The sequence below is a fragment of the Bufo gargarizans genome, chromosome 3 (assembly GCF_014858855.1).
Source record: "Bufo gargarizans isolate SCDJY-AF-19 chromosome 3, ASM1485885v1, whole genome shotgun sequence".
Taxonomy (NCBI): domain Eukaryota; kingdom Metazoa; phylum Chordata; class Amphibia; order Anura; family Bufonidae; genus Bufo; species Bufo gargarizans.
In genome coordinates, this window is record NC_058082.1 from 190698060 (window position 1) to 190719467 (window position 21408).

The 21408-nt window shown below is 42.8% G+C and overlaps 1 protein-coding gene across 5 annotated transcripts in view; it reads left to right on the forward strand.

Annotated features, from left to right (window-relative positions):
• The window catches only part of ARHGEF7 (Rho guanine nucleotide exchange factor 7), a 156179-nt gene that overhangs the window by 96324 nt on the left and 38447 nt on the right, over nucleotides 1-21408 (forward strand). For all 5 annotated transcript variants that reach the window (XM_044284880.1, XM_044284876.1, XM_044284878.1 and 2 more), the window contains 5 exons: nucleotides 4522-4660; nucleotides 14555-14614; nucleotides 15822-15968; nucleotides 18587-18673; nucleotides 19895-19973. In XM_044284880.1, coding sequence (XP_044140815.1) covers nucleotides 4522-4660; nucleotides 14555-14614; nucleotides 15822-15968; nucleotides 18587-18673; nucleotides 19895-19973 — 512 coding nt within the window. The remainder of the gene's footprint in view (nucleotides 1-4521; nucleotides 4661-14554; nucleotides 14615-15821; nucleotides 15969-18586; nucleotides 18674-19894; nucleotides 19974-21408) is intronic.

Consider the following 21408-nt stretch of genomic DNA (forward strand, 5'->3'; position numbering starts at 1 on the left):
GGGTGCATTACCCTTTTAAGTAAAAAATAAATCCATAAAATTCAGGCTATGAAGTTGTAGTGTTGGTTCACGTTTGATGAAAATGGCTTCACCCATGGGAATGGCACATTACCGTTCAGGCAATAAATCTTGGTGAATGGTCTCCAGGGGTAACTTTTTCTCTACGTGGGGTTTCTGCTTCATCCGTTATGCCAGATCTTGTAGTCTTAAGCTAAGGAACCTTTTTACTTTTGGTTGACCCATGACGATGCGTTGGAGCCTGGTTTTCTATTCCAGCGATAGCGGTGCAAAGCATCTAAAAGAAGTTATCTTTCTTGAGTGAAGTAGTGAAGCAGATAATACGCTTAAGTGCAAGCTATGTTTGCTCAGCATAAGTGTGACTGGTGAAAGCTCAGTGGATCTGCAGAGTAACTGGAGCATGGATAACCCAGGCACAGAATTCTTTGTCTCTTGCACACTGCCTTCCCCTAGCTTGGCTGTATGCTGGGGAGGTGATGTCATCCTCCCATCCGAGCGGACAGAGAAAGGAGCCCCAGCCTCCGATCAGGACATAAGGCATACAGCTTCTAGTCTGTTGCACCGCAGCGCGCTAGTGCTCTTGGTACAATGCGGTGCCTGTGTGCCATCTTAAGGCCCGTCAGTGCGGAAAGTTCCTGCTCCATCTACTTCAGGCAGAAATCATCCTCTGAACTGTAAGTCTCTTAGAAACCTGGTCTTTCAGATAAATGACTCTAGTTTGTTTGAGGTTCCTTCTTCAGCAGATTTTCGTGAAGATCCCTCTTTTTATGAACTAGAAATTTCTCTTAAATGTTGTAGACGTCTGAGCACTATGCAGATTTTAGTCTTTGAGAATACCGAGGTTATAGGTTTCTATTTAGTCAGTCAGGAAAGACTGAAAAGTGTGAATTCTAGTTTTTCTTGCACTGCAGCAGTCCATACCGACCTCACGGTCTACTGCAGGCTCCTGGTTATGGTGAGCACCATTGACTGGGTGTTGGGAAATGGAGGTAGGAGATCCATGAGTGTCTGGGGTGTGATACTGGAAGTCGTGTGCATTTTTGTGGGGAGGGGCTTTTTTGTTAAGAATAGAAGACCACTAAATATATTTTTGCTTTTGTGGAATTTTGCAGTCACTTTAATATGTTTTTATCTTTGTTAAAGCAGAAGAAATTGACTGAGAGTGGCTCTTAGGCTCACATTTTACGCTATTATGTAAGCTTGGTCTCTACAAGGTCCATTGCTGGAAAGTATATATTGGTTCTGAAGGCTTAATGAACACTTGGTTCTGGTTAGAGAGGGATGGCATGGAGATGGCATTTGCTCTTTAGTGCTGTCTTGTTCCTCCCTCGTAGGTGGGTTACTGTCCACTGGGTGTTTGTGTTTCTATTGTATATCTGTAGGTTGCAGTGCATGTAAGTGGAGCGCAGAGGAGATGGTCTGTGCAGGGCTTACAAGTATTCAGACAAACCTCATGAAAGAATGTTTTGTCCTGTTTAGTGCAGCTGGGATCAGAGGATTGTTATCATTTTGCTGCCTCTTTTCACAGATAACAGAAGCACTGTGGTAAAGTGAAGCGCCGGGGAATCTAGAATTACGCCATTCAGCTACTCCTAGTTTCTTTTCATCCTTCCACATGTTGCATTGTGCTTTTTATTATGTTTATTGAATACTTTTTTTCAATACTCGTATCCATGGGCAGAGGTGGGTAGGGTTAAAAGGCGTTGGTTCCAGTCTTTATTTTATTTACATTTATATGCCTGTTGCTAATATATATGTTAAAGGTTTAGTTTACAGAGACACTTCTATCAGAAAGGGTTATTTAATTTTTTTAAACACAGTTGGGCAGATTTTCTATTGAAAATGTGCCAGTTTTTAGCACATTTTACGCCAAAAAATGGCATGCATGCTTTGCATCACATATACTAACTGGTTTAGACTCTTTTCTTACCATTTTATGCCTTATTTGACAAGGGGGTTTGGCCTAAATACGCCTTTGTGCAACAAAATTTTGGCTCATTTTTTAAGTAAACTACTAGCAACTTATAGGTGGCGTAAACTTGGACTAGACACTTTTTTGGCACATGTAGAAATTTTTGGTGCACAGACGGAATTATAGCATAAATCAGGCCCCGGATTGAGAATACTTTATATTTATAAAGCTCTGTGTGCCAGAATAGTAAATTTGTCTAAAGCCTCTTTCACACGGGCGTCGTGTGCGAGGGCTGGATAGGATGCAGGTGTGTCGCGGGAAAATGCACGATTTTTCCGCGCCAGAGCAAAGCGTTTTAATATGTTTTGCACGTGCTTGAGAAAAATCAGAATGTTTGGGACCCAGACCCGAACCAGGACTTCTTCACAGAAGTTTGGGTTTGGGTTAGGTGTTGTGTAGATTTTATTAACATGGTTATAAGGGAAAATAATAGCATTCTTAATACTGAATGCTTAGTAAAATAGTGATGGAGGGGTTAAAAAAACAAAAAAAAAACTCATCTCATCCACTTGTTTGTGCAGCCCGGCTTCTCTTCTTTCTTTCTTCTTTGATGACCTGGGAGGAAAAGGACCTTTTGGTAACGTCACGGCGCTCATCACATGGTACATCACCATGGAGCAGTCCATGCTGCATTTTTCTCTCCGGCCAAAAACCCTAAACACTTGCCGAATGCCGGATCCGGCATTAATTTCCATAAAATGTGTTAGTGCAGGATCTGTCCTTAAAGTTGCCGCATTGATGGGTCCGTTCTTCCGGTCTGCGCAGACTGATCCGGTATTTCAATGCATTTGTCAGATGGATCCGCACCTGAATCCATCTGACAAATGCTTCCATTTGCGTCCGGATTTCCGGATCTGGCAGGCAGTTCCGGCGACGTGCAGCCGACATGTGACTGCTGCATCCATAGGGTCACTATTCTGCACAGGCATATACAAGGGCTATACAAGTAGTAGCTGTTATGTCGGTGCATCCATAGGGTCACTATTCTGCACAGGCATATACAAGGGCTGTACAAGTAGTAGCTTTTATGTCCGTGCAGCCGACATGTGACTGCTGCATCCATAGGGTCACTATTCTGCACAGGCATATACAAGGGCTATACAAGTAGTAGCTGTTATGTCAGTGCAGCCTTGCGATGCTATGAATGCAAGTCCATCAATGTGCGGTTATTGTGTTCATGCTCCCCCTCCATCCTACAAGTTAAACATGAGGAAACACAAATTATGAAGACTGGGAAGTGATAGTCCAAAATGAAAAATGAATTACAATGGAGGTCTCTGTAGTCCCATGCCATTCATGCACACTTAACCATTGAGGCAAGTGATTTGCTGCAGTGGTCAATGGAACCTGAACGTCAACACTTCTGTCCGGCAGGCACAAGAGCTGCAGTGCTGAAACAGTGGGACTGTCATATGTTTGAGTCTCCTGCTTAAGTGCACTTCATTGTGAAATGTCCTCTCCTCTAGTCATTGAGCTGCTTTATATCCCCTGTCCTCTGTGACTGCTCTAGAGGTCTCCTGGTTGGATGCTTCAGCAGTCACTCAAAGCAGAGGTGACAGGCTATGAAGAAGCTCAGTGCAGAGGAGCACTTCACAGTGAAGCTCTGCCTCCAGTGCACTTGCAGGGGCAGAATAAAACTTCATATTCTCACTACTCTTGATCATAAAATCTCCAAAAAGGTATGCTCTTCCCAGTGCCTATCTACAGTGTTAGCAGTTTAGCATGATCAAAACTGATGACAGATTCCATTTAAAGAGGACCTATCTCCTTGAAATGCAAATCAATCTGCAGGCAGCATGTTAATAGAGCAGGTTGATATATAGTTTTGTGGGAAAAGATTCTGTAAGACTTGTCATTTTGTACATTTTAGGCCTCATGCACACGGCCGTGTCGTCTTTTGCGGTCCGTAAACCACGGAAGCCGCCCGTGTTGCCTTCCGCAATATACGGAACGGGCGCCAGCAATATAAATGCCTATTCTTGTCCGCAAAGCACGGACAAGAATAGGGCATGTTATATTTTTTTAGCGGAGCCACGGATGCGGACAGCACACGGAGTGCTGTCCGCATCTTTTGCGGCCCCATTGAAGTGAATAGGTCCGCATCCGAGCCGCCAAAACGGCGGCTCGGATGCAGACCCAAACAACGGTCGTGTGCATGAGGCCTAAGTCTCTGTTCATCCTGATTTCATTGTTCACGGGGAGATGTCAGTGACTGACAGCTATCTCTGTGTATACTCTAACACTGCTAACACTTCCCACATGAACAATGAAGTCAGAAAGAGCAGAGACTTAAATGTATAAATTACATAAAAATAAATTACTTAAATGTATAAATTTTACTGAATCTTTTCCCACAAATCTATATATCAGTCTGCTCAGCTCCTCCTTCCTAGAACATGCTGCCTGTAGATTGCACTCGTTTTGTGGTGATAGGTCCTCTTTAAGTGATAGCACTAACTTTGGCAACTATTGAATTGAATTTTAAGCTAACAAAAAATTAAAATGTAGTCTCTTCTGCTCCTCTGCCACAGTGAAGAGCTTGGAGAATTCATGGAAATGAAAGGTGCCAACAGCCCTGGCATTCTTGTGCTAACAACAGGCCTAAGTAAACCATTCATGCGTCTGGACAAGTACCCAACACTGCTAAAAGAGCTGGAACGACACATGGAGGTATGGAACGTCTTATTGCTGCCAGGCTCTGTGTTTCTTACATCACCAAGTAATAATCATTTGAATGGTAGGTTTTAACACAATAAAGAATTGAACGGTGCTTCTTTTTTAAAAATCCAGAACCATAAATATGGATGCAGCACATGAAGCAGAGATATACAATCTTAAAGGAATCATTTTACCTTTTAATATAATTACTGTATAGAGCATAGAAAATTAGCAATGTTTGTCATTTACTTATTCTTTTAGAGTGTTTTTCAAAATTAATAAAAATATGGAAAAATACCTTGTGATGAATGCTTACCAGGATAAACTACTAGAGTTCAGGAGTAGTTATGTTTCACTTTTATTATCTTGTCCAGCTCTGTATAGCAGCTTTGTTTTGATGCTGCTAGGGCATACTGTGGGTGGATCACCATGTAAAGAACTACAGTTTCCATCCCAGACAATCCCTCTGTAGGTAGTGCTGTAATAATTCACTGTCTTCACAAACAACAGCTCTGCTGTTCCGTTGCTCCGTGCACAATCTGCTACCCAGCGTGTGAAACCCAATCCTTCTAGAGACTGGGAGAGAGGAGAATCAATGAACTGTGGGACATAAGAGGCATGTGATGCCTGTCCTGTAAATAAGGTAGAGGTGAGTTAGCCTCATGTTTAGTGTACAAGACGTCCCACAGGAAGGAGATGTAAAAGCAAACTTGATGCAACAGCACTCCCCAAACATTGAATATATGGACCAATACTATGTTCACTATATAAAATGAGATGAGGTTCTCCAGGAGCATGGTCATGTGAGACTGGCTTACAGAAATCTCACCTACATACAGTACGTCAATGAGAGACTAATCTTATGGCATTTAAAGCATTTGCTATTTAAAATATAAATTCAAAGTCAGAAGAAAAAAAGAAGAAATTATATATAGATAGATATATAGATATATATATAGTACAAATCAAAAGTTTGGACACACCTTCTCATCAAAGAGTTTTCTTTATTTTAATGACTATGAAAATTGTAGATTCACACTGAAGGCATCAAATCTATGAATGAACACATGTGGAATTATATACATAACAAAAAAGTGTGAAACAACTGAAAATGTCATATTCTAGGTTCTTCAAAGTAGCCACCTTTTGCTTTGATTACTGCTTTGCTCACTCTTGGCATTTTCTTGATGAGCTTCAAGAGGTAGTCACCTGAAATGGTCTTCCAACAGTCTTGAAGGAGTTCCCAGAGATGCTTAGCACTTGTTGGCCCTTTTGCCTACATTCTGCGGTCCAGCTCACCCCAAACCATCTTGATTGGGTTCAGGTCCGGTGACTGTGGAGGCCAGGTCATCTGGCGCAGCACCCCATCACTCTCCTTCATGGTCAAATAGCCCTTACACAGCCTGGAGGTGTGTTTTGGGGTTATTGTCCTGTTGAAAAGTAAATGATGGTCCAACTAAACGCAAACCGGATGGAATAGCATGCCATGCTGTGGTAGCCATTCTGGTTCAGTATGCCTTCAGTTTTGAATAAATCCCCAACAGTGTCACCAGCAAAGCACCCCCACACCACCTCCTCCATGCTTTATGGTGGGAACCAGGCATGTAGAGTCCAACCGTTCACCTTTTCTGCATCACACATAGACACGGTGGTTGGAACCAAAGATCTCAAATTTGGACTCATCAGACCAAAGCACAGATTTCCACTGGTCTAATGTCCATTCCTTGTGTTCTTTAGCCCAAACAAGTCTCTTCTGCTTGTTGCCTGTCCTTAGTAGTGGTTTCCTAGCAGATATTCTACCATGAAGGCCTGATTCACACAGTCTCCTCTTAACAGTTGTTCTAGAGATGTGTCTGCTGCTAGAACTCTGTGTGGCATTGACCTGGTCTCTAATCTGAGCTGCTGTTAACCTGCGATTTCTGAGGCTGGTGACTCGGATGAACTTATCCTCCGCAGCAGAGGTGACTCTTGGTCTTCCTTTCCTGGGGCGGTCCGCATGTGAGCCAGTTTCTTTGTAGCGCTTGATGGTTTTTGTGACTGCACTTGGGGACACTTTCAAAGTTTTCCCAATTTTTCAGACTGACTGACCTTCATTTCTTAAAGTAATGATGGCCACTCGTTTTTCTTTACTTAGCTGCTTTTTTCTTGCCATAATACAAATTCTAACAGTCTATTCAGTAGGACTATCAGCTGTGTATCTTTTGGTGTGCTCATTAAAGAGCATGCAATACAGTTATTTTTACGGTACATGGTCCATTGTGTGGATTTCATACAGAAATACACAATATGCATGGCTTCTATGGTCACCTTGATGACCTATCTTAGTGCTTACCTTGATTTAGAAATTTGGTTAATTTTGCATTCAATTAGCAAATGAACAATAAAAATGTTGGTGCAACGGTCCATAGCCTTTAAGGTGAACCTTTTTCCATTGTACACATAATTATCTGCCTGGGTCTCCCTGGAGAAGAATGTCTCAGAAATTTGACAACCTGCCTGCAATTAAATGGGATTTTACTTTTTTTTTTTTTTTTAAATTAAAACCGTAAAGATGATGGCATGACAGGGTTAAATGTATACATTTTTGTTTGAATATGCTCTGTGGTTAACCCCTTAAGGACACAGCCTTTTTACACCTTAGGACCAGGCCATTTTTTGCAAATCTGACCAGAGTCACTTTAAGTGCTGATAACTTTAAAACGCTTTGACTTATCCAGGCCGTTCTGAGATTGTTTTTTTGTCACATATTGTACTTCATGACACTGGTAAAATGAAGTAAAAAAAAAAATTTTTTTTGCACCAAAAAATACCTAATTTAACAAAAATTTGGAAAAATTTGTAAATTTCAAAGTTTCAGTTTCTCTACTTTTGTAATACATAGTAATACCCCTAAAAATTGTGATGCCTTTACATTCCCCATATGTCTACTTCATGTTTGAATTATTTTGGGAATTATATTTTATTTTTTGGGGATGTTACAAGGCTTAGAAGTTTAGAAGCAAATCTTGAAATTTTTCGGAAATTTACAAAAACCAAATTTTTAGGGACCACTACAGCTCTGAAGTCACTTTGCGAGGCTTACATAATAGAAACCACCCAAAAATGCCCCCATTCTATAAACTACACCCCTCAAGGTATTCAAAACTGATTTTACAAACTTCGTTAACCCTTTAGGTGTTGCACAAGAGTTATTGGCAAATGGGGATGAAATTTGAGAATTTCATTTTTTTGGCTAATTTTCCATTTTAACCCATTTTTTCCACTAACAAAGCAAGGGTTAACAGCCAAACAAGACTGTATCTTTATTGCCCTGACTCTGCCGTTTACAGAAACACCCTATATGTGGCCGTAAACTACTGTACGGCCACACAGCGGGGCGTAGAGTGAAAGGTGCGCCATATGGTTTTTGGAAGGCAGGTTTTGCTGGACTGTTTTTTTGACACCATGTCCCATTTGAAGCCCCCTGATGCACCCCTAGAGTAGAAACTCCATAAAAGTGACCCCATCTAAGAAACTACACCCCTCAAGGTATTCAAAACTGATTTTACAAAGTTTGTTAACCCTTTAGGTGTTGCACAAGATTTAATGGAAAATAGAGATACAATTTCAAAATTTCACTTTTTTGGCAGATTTTCCATTTTAATATTTTTTTTCCAGTTACAAAGCAAGGGTTAACAGCAAAACAAAACTCATTATTTATGGCCCTGATTCTGTAGTTTACAGAAACACCCCATATGTGGTCGTAAACTGCTGTACGGGCACACGGCAGGGCGCAGAAGGAAAGGAATGCCATACGGTTTTTGGAAGGCAGATTTTGCTGGACTGTTTTTTTTACACCATGTCCCATTTGAAGCCCCCTGATGCAACCCTAGAGTAGAAACTCCATAAAAGTGACCCCATCTAAGAAACTACACCCCTCAAGGTATTCAAAACTGATTTTACAAAGTTTGTTAACCCTTTAGGTGTTGCACAAGATTTAATGGAAAATAGAGATACAATTTCAAAATTTCACTTTTTTGGCAGATTTTCCATTTTAATATTTTTTTTCCAGTTACAAAGCAAGGGTTAACAGCAAAACAAAACTCATTATTTATGGCCCTGATTCTGTAGTTTACAGAAACACCCCATATGTGGTCGTAAACTGCTGTACGGGCACACGGCAGGGCGCAGAAGGAAAGGAATGCCATACGTTTTTTGGAAGGCAGATTTTGCTGGACTGGTTTTATTGACACCATGTCCCATTTGAAGCCCCCCTGATGCACCCCTAGAGTAGAAACTCCAAAAAAGTGACCCCATTTTAGAAACTACGGGATAAGGTGGCAGTTTTGTTGGTACTAGTTTAGGGTACATATGATTTTTGGTTGCTCTATATTACACTTTTTGTGCGGCAAGGTAACAAGAAATAGCTTTTTTGGCACCGTTTTTTTTTTTTTGTTATTTACAACATTCATCTGACCGGTTAGATCATGTGGTAATTTTATAGAGCAGGTTGTCACGGATGCGGCGATACCTAATATGTATACAAATTTTTTTATTTATGTAAGTTTTACATATATGAATTAATTTTTAAAACAAAAAAAAGTTTTAGTGTCTCCATAGTCTAAGAGCCATAGTTTTTTCAGTTTTTGGGCGATTATCTCAAGTAGGGTCTCATTTTTTGCGGGATGAGATTACGGTTTTATTGGCACTATTTTGGGGTGCATATGACTTTTTGATCGCTTGCTGTTACACTTTTTGTGAAGTAAGATGACAAAAAATTGCTTTTTTTACACCGTTTTTTTTTTTTTTTTTTTTTTTTTACGGTGGTCACCTGAGGGGTTAGATCATGTGATATTTTTATAGAGCCGGTCGATACGGACGCGGCGATACCTAATACGTATACTTTTTTTTATTTATGTAAGTTTTACACAATGATTTCATTTTTGAAACAAAAAAAATCATGTTTTAGTGTTTCCATAGTCTAAGAGCCATAGTTTTTTCAGTTTTGGGGCGATTATCTTGGGTAGGGTATGATTTTTGCGGGATGAGATGACGGTTTGATTGTTACAATTTTGGAGTACATACAACTTTTTTGATCACTTTTATTAACTTTTTTGGGAAGTAAGGTGGGCAAAATTTCAATTTCATCATAGTTTTTAATTTTTTATTTTTATGGCGTTCACCGTTTGGGTAAAGTAACATGACCGTTTTATAGATCAGGTCGTTACGGACGCGGCGATACCAAACATGTGTAGGGAATTTAATTTTTTTTATTTTTAATCAGTGATAAATGTGTTTTTTGATTTTTTACTTTATTTTCACTTTTTTTCACTTTCTTTTTGACCCAGACCCACTTGGTTCTTGAAGATCCAGTGGGTCTGATGTCTGTATAATACAGTACAGTACAATATATAGTACTTTACTGTATTTTACACTTTGTCTGAACAGATCTATGCCTTTCAGCACAGATCTGTTCAGCACCATGGACAGCAGGACGCCTGAGAGGCGTCCTGTTGCCATGGGAACCTTCCCCGTCTGCTCAGTTATGGTCAGAACTGCGCAGACGGGGAAGGGTAAGGACGGGGCTCTGGGGGGGCTGCCTGGGAGCTCTCTCCCTCTCCATTCGGGGGGCTGCAAAGGCACAGCAGCCCCCCGATGGGAGAGGGAGGGAGCTCCCTGCGCTGTTAACCTTTTCCATACAGCGGTCCGTACGGACCGCGGTATGGAAAGGGTTAAACGGCTGACATCGCAGCACAGATGTCAGCCGTTTATACCAGGTGCCAGCAATGTGCTGGCACCCTGGTATACCCACTCGAAACCAACGATTATTCAAGGGGAGGCGGGCGGGGGATCGCGATCCCGCCTACCGCACCGCCCGCCTCCCGCACCGCCCGCAACCCTCCCCCTGCACCTCCCACCGTGCTCAAATAACTTAGGGGTGCAGGGGGGAGGGATGCAGGAACATTTTTGGAATCCTAAAGTTTCTGATCCCCGCGGTCAGGGACCGCGGGGATCAGAAACTGCAGAAATCGCAGCAAACCGCAGGTCTGAATTGACCTGCGGTTTGCCGCGATCGCCGACATGGGGGGGTCACGGGACCCCCCCGCGCATTTAGCCTAGGTGCCTGCTCAATGATTTGAGCAGGCACCGGGTTCCGATCACTGCCAGCCGCACGGCAGTGATCAGAAATACACAGGGCGTACATGTACGCCCTGTGTCCTTAAGTACCAGGGCACAAGGGCGTACCTGTACGCCCTATGTCCTTAAGAGGTTAAATAACTCTTCATGGTTTAGCACACCTCGCAAGAGTCCAGATATAATAAACAGTTTCCAAATTTTTTTCTGAAAATCCCTGGAATTGCTCACACCTTTCTTGGTTTATTTATATTGGCTGTTGGTTTGGGCAGAAGTCCCTGTGACGCTGAGCCCGCGTGTTCATTCAGAGCCATTGCGAGAGGTGTCACGGGATGATGAAGGCTGTGAGCATGCTTCTGCCAGAATGTGATTTAACTACTTGTAGTCACGGTCTATTCTTTAATATTAATAGTTGTAAAAATGATTGTTGTATTGGGTAAAGCTATTTAATGGGGTTGTCTAACTTCAGCAAATGGCATTTATCATGTAGAATGAGTTAATACAAGGCGCTTACTAATGCATTGTGAATTGTCCATATTGCTTCCTTTGCTGGCTTGATTAATTTTTCTATCCCATTATAAATTGCTCATATCCGGGGGTTATGACCACCCTGAAATCCAGCAGCGGTGGTTGTGCTTGTACACTGTAGGAAAAGGCGCCGGCCTCTTTGGTGACCAGGATTGTGGGAGTGCGCGTATGGTGGTACTTTTTCATGTAATGTGCAAGCACGGCCACTGCTGCTTGATTTCAGGGTGGTCATAACCATGGAAACGAGAAATGTATAATGTGATGGAAAAATGAATCAAGCCAGCAAAGGAGGCAATACGGAGACTCACAATACATTAGTGTGTGGTATTCACTTTCTGTGCACAAAAAATGCCATTTACTGACATGAGACAACACTTTTAAATGCAGTGTGTACAAAGCAGGATGTTTGAGGAGGGGTCTAGGCTCCACAAGTGAACATATTGCTATTTCTGGGCACTTTGCAGAAAGTCTGTAAATTGTCCCACCGTACGGCCGAGTCACCGTCCAAAAGCCCGAAGTCCGTGTAGTTTGCAAATGCATAATGTGTTATTGGGTTGCTCATTGCTTACAGACCTGCAGTTTGCCTAAAACTGCACAGTTGTTAACAATTTATTTGGAAATGGAACAGACTGTAGGCTTTTGACCGCATCTGGGATGCACCATGCTTAAGCCTCATTCACACGTCAGGAGTGGGTCTTGACACAGAACAGGTACAGATCTTTCCCTTAGGCCTCATGCACACGACCATATGTGTTTTGCGATCCGCCCCAAAAAAAAAAAAGGATGACGTCCGTACGGCATCTGTTTTTCTTTTTGCGGATCCTTTGTAATAATGCCTATCCTTGTCTGCAAACTAGAAAAATATAGGACATACACTATTTTTTTGGCGGGGCTACGGAACGGACATACTGATGCCGACAGCTCACGGCGTGCTGTCCACATTTTTTGCATCCTATCAACATAAAAAAACGGAACGGACAAGGAAACAAAATACGGTCGTGTGCTTGAGGCCTTAGGCTACATGCACACAAATGTTGTTTGTTTCAGTGTCCATTCCGTTTTTTTTTGTTTGTTTTTTTTTGCTGATAGGATGCAGACCCATTCATTTCAATGGGTCCGCAAACAATGCGGACAGCACACCGTGTGCAGTCTGCATCAGTATGTCTGTTCCGTAGCACCGCAAAAAAATAGAATAAAATAGAAGATGTCCTATTCTTGTCCGTTTTAGGCATTGTTACAATGGATCTGCCCAAAAAAACAGATGGCATACGGATATCATTCTTTTATTTTTATTTTTTCGGATACGCAATTTGCGGACCGCAAAACACGTACGGTCCTGTGTATGTAGCCTTATACCTGTGTAGCTCTACTCCTGGTTTTTGCTCACTGACCGAACACTGGCGTGTAAATGAGGCTTTTCCCTGTCTATGAATACAAGTAAGGGATGTACTGTGCAGCCAAGTGATTAAATAAGCTATAGACTTTCATGTCTAAGTTATCTATTCTTCGGTGGTGATGACAGACCTAGCATTTGGCTGGTGTGCGTTAATAAGGGTCATTAGATGACCAGCACAAAGTGAAAGTACCAGTCACACAGTTAGAAAAACTGTTAACGCTTTGTGACAGAAGGAGTACAATGCAATCATAAACAAAAACTGCCTCCAAAGGTGTACATGACCTTTAAGCTGACATCTCTTTTTATGTAAGATTAAAAGATCCTTCATAGAGGTCATCTGACAGAACTTCTCTGAATGAGACTGAGCAGCCTGCAATGTATGAGAACACATACAAGCTGCAGAAAATAAATGGTTAAGAATTTTTAATTAAAGCAAATTGCAAAAATGTTGATATCAAGTTACCCATATCCATATAAATACAGTAAGGTTGGTTTCTGTTAAGGTATGGGGAAACAAGTTGTCTATTTGGAGTCCTGACATTTATAGCAAGAATTGTGATGGGTTTTGATCATTTCTAGAGCTGTGATTTGCAGGCTTTGTTTTAAGGCTTTCTGTCACCAGAATTAACCCTATTAAACTAGCTGACATTAGCGATGTGCTAATGTCAGCTAAACCTAACTAGCCTATTCCTACTTTTATCTATGCCCCCGTTAGTGCAAAAATATAACTTGTAATATGCTAATTAGCCTCTAGGCGCAAGGGGCCCCCCCCCCCTTGGGGGGGCGCGCATTACCTCTGCTCCTAGAGGCTCCGTTCTCCCACCTCTGGCCACTCCCTGCTACACTAGATTGACAGGGCCAGGCAGCGTTGGTCTCCTACTGCCAGCCCTATCTACCGCGTAAATCCTGCGCCGTCCCGTTCAGTATTTGGCGCAGTGAGTGAAGGGCGCTTGCCGGCTTCCTCACTGGGCCTGCACTTAATGGTGCGAGATTTCCCCAGCGCCCAGGGCCGGCAGTTGAAGGTGAAGGCTGCCTGGCCCTATCAATCTAGTGTAGCAGGGTGTGGCCAAAGGTAGGAACAACGCCCTCCCTGCAGCTAGAGCCTAATTAGCATATTATAAAAGTTATATCTCTACAGTAACGGGGGCATAGATAAAAGTAGGAATAGGCTAGTTGGGTTCAGCTGACATTAGCCATGTGCTAATGTCAGCTAGTTTAATAGGGTTAATTCTGGTGACCGAAACCCTTTCCGTTATCTTTACCGGTGTTCACACTGGGCCATAGTGATGTGTCATCTCAGTGTCACGTAACTACGAAGACAAATAGTTTCCTGTCGCAGTGATCTTTTAGCCATGCTGATATCACAACAGGGACTACAGTTTCCTGCTGCGGCAGATCAATCACTGTGGATGACGCGTTACTGTGCTCCTACATACAGATAGGACCAGCAGGTGCGGATCACTCACTGTTTTTCCGCATGGATTCTCATGTGAAAAAAACACAGCTTAATACGGCAAAGTGTATGAGATTCTCATGTACACTTTGCTTTATCAGTCCATGCGGAAATTTGAAATCCGCAGCTTGTCAATTCTTTCTGTGCTCCTTTAGTGCAGATTTCACCCTTTTCAATGCAAGGGTGAGATCTGCAGCTAAATCTTGTCAAATCCGCACCAAAGAACAGCAAGTAACACGTGCAGCTTTTGTCCAGATTTGGTGCGAAAACGCACAGAATTGTGTGGAATTTCAGCATGACAGCTGTGCAGGTAGCCTTAACTTTCTGTTACTCTTTGACATGCAGCACTATTCTATACAGTACATAAGGCAAAAAATATATGCGCTTTCTTTTAGCAGATTGTTTGTTTTTACAGGACTATCATCCAGATAGGCCAGATATCCAGAAGTCCATGACTGCTTTCAAGAACCTTTCGGTAATCATGTTTTTAAGACCTTCTTTTATGTATGTGTGCTTTTTTATTTTTTTTTACATGGGTGCTGATCTGTTACGGATGCCACTTTGGGGGGCATCCATTAAAGGGGTTGTCTGGGTTCAGAGCTGAACCCGGACATACCCTTATTTTCACCCCGGCAGCCCCCCTGAGCCTAGCATCGGAGCATCTCATGCTCCGATGCGCTCCCGTGCCCTGCGCTAGATCGCGCAGGGCACAGGCTCTTGTGTTTTCAATAACACACTGCCGGGCGGTAACTTCCGCCCAGCAGTGTGTTCGGTGACGTCACCGGCTCTGAGGGGCGGGCTTTAGCTCTGCCCTAGCCGTTTTACTGGCTAGGGCAGAGCCAAATCCCGCCCATCAGTGCCGGTGACGTCACCGGGCTGCCTGTCAGCCCCATAGAGAGCCCGGTATGTCACCGGAACTCAGAAAAATGCCTTTGCCCTGCGCGATTTAGCGCAGGGCAAAGGAGAGCATCGGAGCATGAACTGCTCCGATGCTCATGTCAGGGGGGCTGCCGGGGTGAAAATGGAGGGATGTCCAGGTTCAGCTCTGAACCTGGACAACCCCTTTAAGGCTAGTTTCACACCTGAGCGTTTTACAGCACGTTCCTACGCGCTTTAAAACGCTCAACAGGCAAAAACCAATGTTTCCCTATGGGCATGGTTCTCACCTGAGCGTTTTGCAGCGCGTACGAACGCGCTGTAAAACGCCCTACGCCCCAAGAAGTACAGGAGGTTCTTTGAGGCGTATTGTCGCGCGTAACACCTCTGTTTTTCATTGTACGCCTCTGTGGTCAATAGCAAAAACGCGCGTTTCCAGAATACAAAAACGCCCCAAAATACGCCTCAAAAACACCATATTAAAACGCTTGTAAACAGCGCTTATTGAATACGCTCAGGTGTGAACCCAGCCTTAATGTACTGAGATTTATTTTAGGAAATAGTCCAGACAAAACCCCAGGTGGACTCTTCAGTCACAGTGACACAGGAGGATGGAAACACTCCTACGATGAGCACTGCTATGGGAAGCAATAGAGTTTGGTTAAAATGGATCCTATAATTCAGAAACCTCTTGGTGCTCAAGCCTGAAGTGCAACATGGATTATGTTTCTCACGTAAAAATATATGGTTGTTGCCATTAAAATCTAATCAAAAATGTTTTTTTCAATTTTGTATTTTGTTTGTAGGCTCAATGTCAAGAAGTGAGAAAACGAAAGGAATTGGAATTGCAGATTCTAAATGAGGCCATCCGTGGCTGGGAAGGCGACGACATTAAGACACTGGGTTCAGTTATATATATGTCCCAAGTAATGATACAGTGTGCGGGAAGTGAGGCAAGTGCTTTTCATCCCGGATCATTTGGATAAGGGCTTGACTTCTTGACTGTTGTTCTTCTGAGAATTGGATGTGTGACGTCTCACCTCTTTGCTTGTGGGCGTCCCACGTGTTCAGCTGGTCTTACTCGGGTTTGCTACAAGATAACCAGCATTCAGTGTTTTTCACTATCCTGCTTGTTGGAGGGTCATACATTTCGGTAGATCTGCAGTGATCAAAATGTCTTTCCATGTTTAATGGGAACCTGTCACCATAAAGATGCTAAATAATCTGCAGGCAGCGTGTTATAGAGCAGGAGGAGCTGAGCACACTGATATATAGTTTTGTGGTAAAAGATTTAGTAAAACTTATATTTCATTCATTTGATTTCCTGCTCGTTCTGGGCTTTGAAGTCCAGGAGGCGGTCCTATCAGTGATTGACGGGTATCTCTGTATACACAGTCCTAGAGGGCAGGCTGTCAATCACGGATAGGACCGTCTCCTTCACGTCAAAGCCCAGAGGGAGCACAGATATAAATGTGTAAATTACAATTTATACGGAATTTTTCCCCATAAAACTATAACCTGCTCTCTAGCATGCTGTGTTCAGCTCAGACACCATATTCAAAGTGACAAGTTCTCTGTTTTCCAAATGTTGTTTTTGTATTGTTGCATCTACAGTATAACTCCTCATACTAGCCGCTTGACCACTGTCATCATAACATTAAGGTACTTCTCATGGAGGAAAATATTACCGCAAGTCTTCAGTCTGTTAGGACCAGTGGAGCAAATTTCCATGCACTTATCTTCTCCTGGTTTTATTATTTTTATAAAGTGAAATAATTGGTTTGTGTTATAGACAATATATTTTTCATTGAAGCATTGCTGCTAGGGGAGGATCCTGTGACACACAAGTGTTTATGGAAATGGACTGCAATATGGTATAAAGGTCAACTAAACCTTTGAAACCTTTACTCTGCCACTTTGGCTTTCATTAGCTTTGTTTTTTTGCGTGTATGGAGTATGAAATCCTTCAGAAGCATCCTTACCCCATACGCTTGAAAAGCAGAGCGCAGCCGATGAAAGCTAAAGAGCACGCTGACAGCGCTTCTGGCTCTTTTTATTAAATACTGTAAACCTGTATTGTAGCCCATGAAAGGTGTTTGATGAAGGCGCATATTAAAGCGGTTATCCGGCCCCCAAAAGTGCTTAGCATAAAGAATAAAAAAGCCACTTACTATTCACTGGCACTCTGTTCCAGTTCCGAAGGGAGCGCCCCTGCTACTTCCAGTCCCTGTGAATTGGTACTATGAAGTCCCATCTGTGGTCACGTGCATTGCTGCAGACAGTCACTGGCCTCAGTGAATGGCTGCAGTGACGCACGTGACAATGGATGAATGTCACACTTCTGGTCCACAGCTTACTGGAAGCAGCGGTGAATAGACGCTGTGCTGGAATGGAGTTCAAGTGCATAGGTAAGGGTACTTTCACACTAGCGGGCTAAATACAGGGAAAAAAACTGATCAGTTTTATCCTAATGCATTCTGAATGGAGAGCAATCCGTTCAGGATGCATCAGGATGTCTTCTGTTCAGTCACTCTTATGGTTTTTGGCCAGAGAAAATACTGCAGCATGCTTTTCTCCGGACAAAATTCTGTTGAAATGCATTAATGCCGGATCTGGTGCCAAGTTTTCTGGTTTGCCTATGCGCAGAATAAAATAAATAGTGGATCCGTATTTCCGGATGACACCAAAGAGACTGATCCGGTATTGCAATGCATTTGTGAGACTGAACCGCACCCAGATCAGTCTACAAATGCTATCCTTTGCATACGGATTTCCGGATCTGGCAGGCAGTTCCGGCGATGGAACTGCCTGCCGGAATCCAACAACGCAAGTGTGAAAGTACCCTAGATAGCTAAGCGCTTTCGAGGGTCATAAGATAAATTGCTTTAAAGGGAGTCTGTCACCACATTTCAGCATATTAGACCGATCAAATAGGGTTATATGATCCACCCAGAACTTAAAAACGGTACCTTTGTTGTAGAAAACGGACTTTTCTTTTTGCCGAAAATGAACTTAGGGTCTATTCACACGTCCGTTTTTTCTTTCCTGATCTGTTCCGTTTTTTGCTGAACAGATCTGGACCCATTCATTTTCAATGGGTCCTGGAAAAAAAACGGACAGCACAATGTCTGATTTTTTTTCAGGACCCATTGAAAATGAATGGGTCCAGATCTGGTCCAGATCTGTTCAGCAAAAAACGGAACAGATCAGGAAAGAAAAAACGGACGTGTGAATAGACCCTTATAAGATTATGTTATGAGCCCAGGGCGGTCTCTCAAATCTCGGAGCCCCAGGCGGCACCTCCTAAACGGCTCATAACCCTGCCCTCAGTGCGCCTCTGCCCGCCCGTTTACTCCCCTCCCCTGTCCTTTTCCACTGCGGCTGTGCGGTCCAAATCGTAGCGGGCGTTCTGGGTGGATCATATAACCCTATTTGATCGGTCTAATATGCTGAAATGTGGTGACAGACTCCCTTTAATAACCCGTTGAATTAGTAGTAGCCTGTTGTGTATCTTACTGCTGACACCTGTTGTGATGTTATATTCATGGTCAATGTGCTTTCTTCTCCAAAGGAAAAGAATGAGAGATATCTGCTGCTCTTTCCCAATGCATTATTAATGCTTTCTGCCAGTCCAAGGATGAGTGGCTTTATTTATCAGGTAAATCCATTGGTATATATATATAATCTGATTTATTTGCTACCTCCTGTTCTGTTGTTCCTTTTTCAATTTAAAGAGGTATTCCAATTAGAACAAATTATCCTCTATCCACAGAGGAGTAACTGTTAGATCTGTGAGGGTTTCATCACTGGGACCTCCATCAATCATTGAACCCTTGCCCCTTGTTTGAATGGAGCCCTGCTAGACCATTTGCACCCTTGCTCCATTCATCTCTATGGGATTGCCGAATATAGCAAAATACAGCACTCTATCTGCAGCAGCCCCATAGAATTTGTATAACTTGTTCCATCCCGACTAGTGTTGAGCGAACTTGTGTTTACAAGGTTCGGGTTATCTCAAGAATTTCCTTTTAGATGCCGTTAGAATTAGCGGAATCCCTAATCCTGACATTTCCACAGGTGCTGAAACCCCCACGAACACTAGTACAAGGAGAGAAGTGCCCTCTCCCCCTGATGCAGGAGACTGAATCAGGACGGGCTCCTAGACTTTCTCCTGAGCCTGCCCCTGAGGAGAGCGTGAGCTCTTCTCTTGCCTCATTCTGGAGATTGGTCGGTGTGTCTGAGACCTTCACTGATCAAAACTTAGGGCGTTTTTCCAGTTGGACCGCGCTGCTCCAGAATGCAGGAAAAACACCACTTTAGACTCCTTCCAATAATCCGTGGATATAGTGAAGCAAAAGACCCCAGAAAACAGCAGAGTCTCCACTCATTCGCCTCTGTCAGACACCAAAGGATAACCACAATAGTGAAATACCATCACATAAACGGAATAACCGTATTTATTATACTCGCAAAAGTGAATAGAATACAAGCAGTATAAAATTGCATACACCCGACCCGGGTTTCGCTTCGAAATGCTTTCCCCTATCTCAAGTGGCACTTTAAGACCAGAATCTTCTTGCCCGCTTCTGTGCACAGCCCTATATGTTCAATGTGTGAGACTGGACCACTCAGTCTCTTTTCCCAGGGTTTATTGGGCATTCAGCAAATAGGCTTTGGATTCAGTTTTCTGTGAAATAGTGCATGGCCAGTGCTTGGAGTTCTGTAGAGGAGATCGAAGGGTCTTCCATGCTGCCAACCCCATTCCTAGAATGGTCTGAATTTTATACTTGGAAATTGCTGTCATTTAAAATCCCATTCATGTTATGCACAGTGCGCTCACACTTTATCACTATTGTCTTTTTTTATTTATTTTTCTCAGGGGAAACTTCCGCTTACTGGAACTTGCATTACAAAGCTAGAAGACAATGAAAATCACAAGAATGCCTATGAAATTTCGGGTAAACTTGAATATCCTCACATTTAAGGCTACTTTCACACTGGCGTTTTGGCTTTCCATTGGTGAGATCCGTTCAGTTTTGCCCTAATGCATTCTGAATGGAAAAGGATCCGCTCAGAATGTACCAGTTTGCCTCCGATCAGTCTCTATTCCGCTCTGGAGGCGGACACCAAAACGCTGCCTGCAGCGTTTTGCTGTCCTCTTGACGAAACTGAGCCAAACGGATCCATCCTGACAAACAATGTAAGTCAATGGGGACGGATCCGTTTTCTGGCACAATAGAAAACGGATCAGTCTCCCATTGACTTTAAATGGAGTTCACGATGGAACCGTCTTGGCTATGTTACAGATAATACAAACGGATCCGTTCATGACGGATGCATGCGGTTGTATTATTGTAACAGATCCATTTTTGCAGATTCATGATGGATCCGTCCAAAACGTGAGTGTGAAAGTAGCCTTAACTTTACCTATGCAGTTGAGAAAAAAATTGTCTGTTATGTTAAAATAAATCTGTGTCTGATCTGGTGGAGCTGGGCAGATTGATATATAGTTGTGTGGAAATACGGAGTATATCCTGAATTTTCTTTATTTCGATCTATGTATCTACAATTCCAGTCTCTTCAAACAGTTGACCGTGGGGGTGCTGGCAGTAGGCACACTACTGATCTAATATTGATGACCTATCCTGAGGATAAGTCATCAATATATTTTTTTTAAAAAAGCGGACAACCCCTTTAAGGGTATATTTTCACACGGCATTGTAGTTCATGTGGTTCTCGCGACGTTTCCGTGTGAAATCTGCCCCAAAATCTGCATGTGATACTTGCAGATTCTGACGCAGATGTGCCATAGGTCTCACCATTTGCAGTGCAAAGGGTAAAATCTGTTCTGGACATGCTGCGGATTTCAAAATCTGCACCGGAGGTCAATTTGTGTGCATAAAATATCCTCACAGTGTACATAGGAGTTTGAAAATCATCTCTACTTATCTGGTACTGTATTACACTGCAGATATCCCACATGCAAATCCACAGAAAATCAATGTGTAATATACCCTGAGGGTTAGGCAGTCCATCCTTTTGGACCCCCTTCCAAGACTTTCCTGTTTTTTTGCTTCTTATTTTTCTCTTTTGCCATGTAAAAAAATGCACGGTATTACACATGGGAACAATGGAAACCTGACATAAGAAAATCTAAACCTCAGCAGATGCTTGTGGTATATCATACTATACTATTTTGTTAGGCACATCGCCGCTATGTACAGAACAATGTGGTAAGGATTTTGTTTCACTTGAATGAGGCTGAGCTGCACCTAGGCCATATGACTGATGAACGTAACGTCACCTGACCTAGGAAGAGGACGGAGCGCTGCGTCGTCCTTATACTGCTGATTGGCAGGGGTCCCAGAAGTCAGACCCCCACCGATCTTATAT